At 42.5% G+C, this 3,026-nt stretch overlaps 1 protein-coding gene across 1 annotated transcript in view; it reads right to left on the bottom strand.

The window, feature by feature from the left end:
• Positions 1-3,026, bottom strand: part of LOC116673680 (coagulation factor XIII A chain) — a gene marked incomplete at its 3' end in the record, with an annotated part of 25,524 nt that overhangs the window by 8,508 nt on the left and 13,990 nt on the right. Inside the window, 5 exon segments of the mRNA XM_032505895.1 lie at positions 398-551; positions 1,842-1,930; positions 2,003-2,106; positions 2,463-2,601; positions 3,010-3,026. The exon segment at positions 3,010-3,026 is cut by the window's right edge and continues 167 nt beyond it. Of these exon segments, the coding sequence (XP_032361786.1) occupies positions 398-551; positions 1,842-1,930; positions 2,003-2,106; positions 2,463-2,601; positions 3,010-3,026 (503 nt within the window).

Genomic DNA, 3,026 nt, shown 5'->3' with positions numbered 1-3,026 from the left:
ACAATAGCTGTTTAGGTTTAATTACTAATGGTAACTAGCATGTTAGTTAGCAGTAGTTAGCTTGTGCCTATGTTATCTCCCTATATATACCTATGCTCTACATATCTGCTGATCGGGAATGATTGAGATTTTTCTTGCACAGCTACCAGAAGACTTACAACTTTCAGACAGGTTGCTCACGTCACATCTACGTCTTCAAGCTCAGTTGGAGGCTGCGCAGTAACGCTCAGCCATCACCGGAAAAGTTCTTCTAATATCCTTCACTGGTCTCTGTCCAGAGCAACGGGATCTGTTGGTCCATTTCTTTAACTGTCTATTTGTGAGACAAGCGTCTAGCAACATTGTTGTGGATGCTGCGGTCTCAGCTTTTGTCATTTAAAATGTGTGTTTGTGTTACCTTTTGGGTACTTGTAGTTCTGAGTGATGTCATTTGGTAAGTTGCCGCCCAATGATTTGGTGTAAACAGCCTTTCCGATGTAATCCCTTTCCACCCTGTACGGAGTCAGCGTTCCGTAGCGATCCCGCTTGAAGAAGACAACGTCACTGTTCACCTGGAGGAAACACCGTCATAATATTAATTTAGACAGACAGTGAGTAGCGTTTCATACCGTTGGTGCAGCATGTTATGCGTTCTCTTCTCATTCTTAACAGAATCTTTGGCGTTAGCAAAAAATGTGCCTATGCTAGCTGCTAGTGTAAGCTTTCTCGGTATGTGCAGGTACCTGTTCTATTGTGAAATTATTGTTTGTTATTACAATATTTTATGTTGGAATGGGAATATAAATTCATGTTGTTGGGCGAACAACGTCCCTCAGCAGTGATAAAATCACGAAATACCTCAGTCTATTGCGAGATGTTGCTTAATTATCACGCTAAAGTAAGCAAAGAAAAATATTGAGCAAAAATGATTTCAAAACATTTAAAACACCAAGTAATGCCCTTTCAATAGAAAAACCTTTAGATATGGAAAAAAATAGAGATTACACATAGAAAAGAAAAAGGATCTACCCTAAAGATGGAATCTGTAAAACAAAATATCTCAATCTTCCAAGACTTGAAAAACGTCACTTTTAGGTGAAGCAAACTGATGGTGAACATTTGTCCTATAAGGTTACATTGCGAGAGAACAGACCAGGATTATAATGTAAAAATATCTATATTTTTTTTAGGGGTGTCGGCATTAACTCGTTAATCGTGAAGTGATTAAGGGCCCAGCATCATTTTTTAATTGCATAATGCCATTTATTAATTTATTTTACACTTGACTCAGCTTACCGTCTTGCCCAACTTTTTGACCCTTTGCCGCACCTGTTCCCGAACGGCTCAATAGACAGCACAAAAGCCATGTGCACATTGTATTAAGCCGAACTAAAATATCACTGAAGCACGTCAAGCTGGAGCTACCACCTACGAGCTAAGCATAGCACAGTTCACGTGACTCAGGTTGACGCTAGCGGGCTCAGGGAAAGCACTATTTTGTGCTAGTAGCGGACCCGTGGATTGTTTGCATAAGCAAAGTGTTACCCTGTCTGTCAGTCACGCAGCCGTTCCGCAACAAATCCGGACTTGGTGGGTGTTGGCAGACGACAGAGCACCGAGCACGGAGCTGCATTACGCATCCAGTGGAATTTAGGGGTTAGTGTTAAATCTCAGTTAATTGCTGTGGTTCAAGGATAAGGATTTTTTGTTTTTTAGTTAGGTACTTGGAGGAATTGTGCAATAATGACAGATTCAGACATTTTTTCTGTTGTTTACATTTATCATTGGGACACAGGTGTGACACTTGGAAAATGCAGTTTTCCCTTAATGAGGCCTTTGAAGAATTAGAGAAAGAAACTAACCTCAGCAAAGACGAACCTTGCGTCATACGGGTGACAGATCAAACCTTCCTTGGTGCCGACAATTGAAGCTGGACCACAGCGAAAATATCCTGTAAAACAACATGTTTAGCATCCATCTGTCGATCCATCCATCTTTCTCTGTCTGTGTCTGTCTGTCCTACCATCACTAGTCTCCTGGGGCGTTGCGTCCACCGCCTGCCATCCCCCGAGGCCGGGCGGGAGGTCGTCGCGCCGAATGAACACCTCGTTCCAGCAGTGGTAGTTCCTACAGAGACGTGCTGTCAGTACACCTTTTTGTACATGTGTTTGGTAGGGCTGTAACGATACACCAAACCCAGGGTTTGGTTTGTATCACGATTTTTGACTTATGCGGGGGGGGGGGGGGGGGGGGGGAGCCTCTTCAATTTAATAAAGCATCAAAAGAGAGAAGTTGTCTTTGTCCGTGTGTTAACAGACACACCTGGGGCCAAGTTGCAAACCAGAATCATCTTTAAATCCAGTCCTAATCTAGTCCTAACCCTAATCTGGTTCAAATCATGACTTGATGCACAGGACAAGTACACACATTTGTAATGGACTAGTTTCTGACCTGGCGGTCTCCTAGCAACAGGCATGACTGACCAGATGGAGTCCCTGGTGTTGGCTGTGTCCGGCGAGCCATCAGACAGACAGAGGAGGTCGGTCTTCAGGTTGCCGTTGTTGTCGTGAGCTGAAACAAAGTTGGTGACGGGCCTTGCCGGGATGCCGAGGCTGCGTAGGACTGCAGAGATATGAAACATTCAACTTATTAAAATGAAATATTTCATACTATCAACAAATAGCACATTGTTTAAAGTGTGTCACTTTAAATAAAAATACACTCATGCCTCCGCTTCATTCAAATGTAGCAAAATATAGCAAAGATTTGTTGTACTCATTTGCGTCACTTGGTAGTTTTTTTTTGTCTCTTTGTGGTTGTTCTGGGTCTGTTTGTGGATGTTTTGAAATATTTGTAGTCATTTTATTAGTCAATTTTTGGTAGTTTTGTCTCTTTGCAGTTATTTGCAGTCTCTGTGTTTTTTGGGGTCTCTTTATGGTTTGGGCCTTGGCCGGTAGGCCATTCACACTTAAAGTTATTTGAAAGTCTTGACCTTGACAAGTGCATCCTGGAAACAGCGCATGCTCTTACAGGTGTTGAAGACTCCA

This window comes from Etheostoma spectabile, chromosome 24 (genome assembly GCF_008692095.1).
Source record: "Etheostoma spectabile isolate EspeVRDwgs_2016 chromosome 24, UIUC_Espe_1.0, whole genome shotgun sequence".
Taxonomy (NCBI): domain Eukaryota; kingdom Metazoa; phylum Chordata; class Actinopteri; order Perciformes; family Percidae; genus Etheostoma; species Etheostoma spectabile.
Note: the sequence above shows the minus strand (reverse complement) of the source record. Positions and strands in the feature narration are given on the sequence as shown.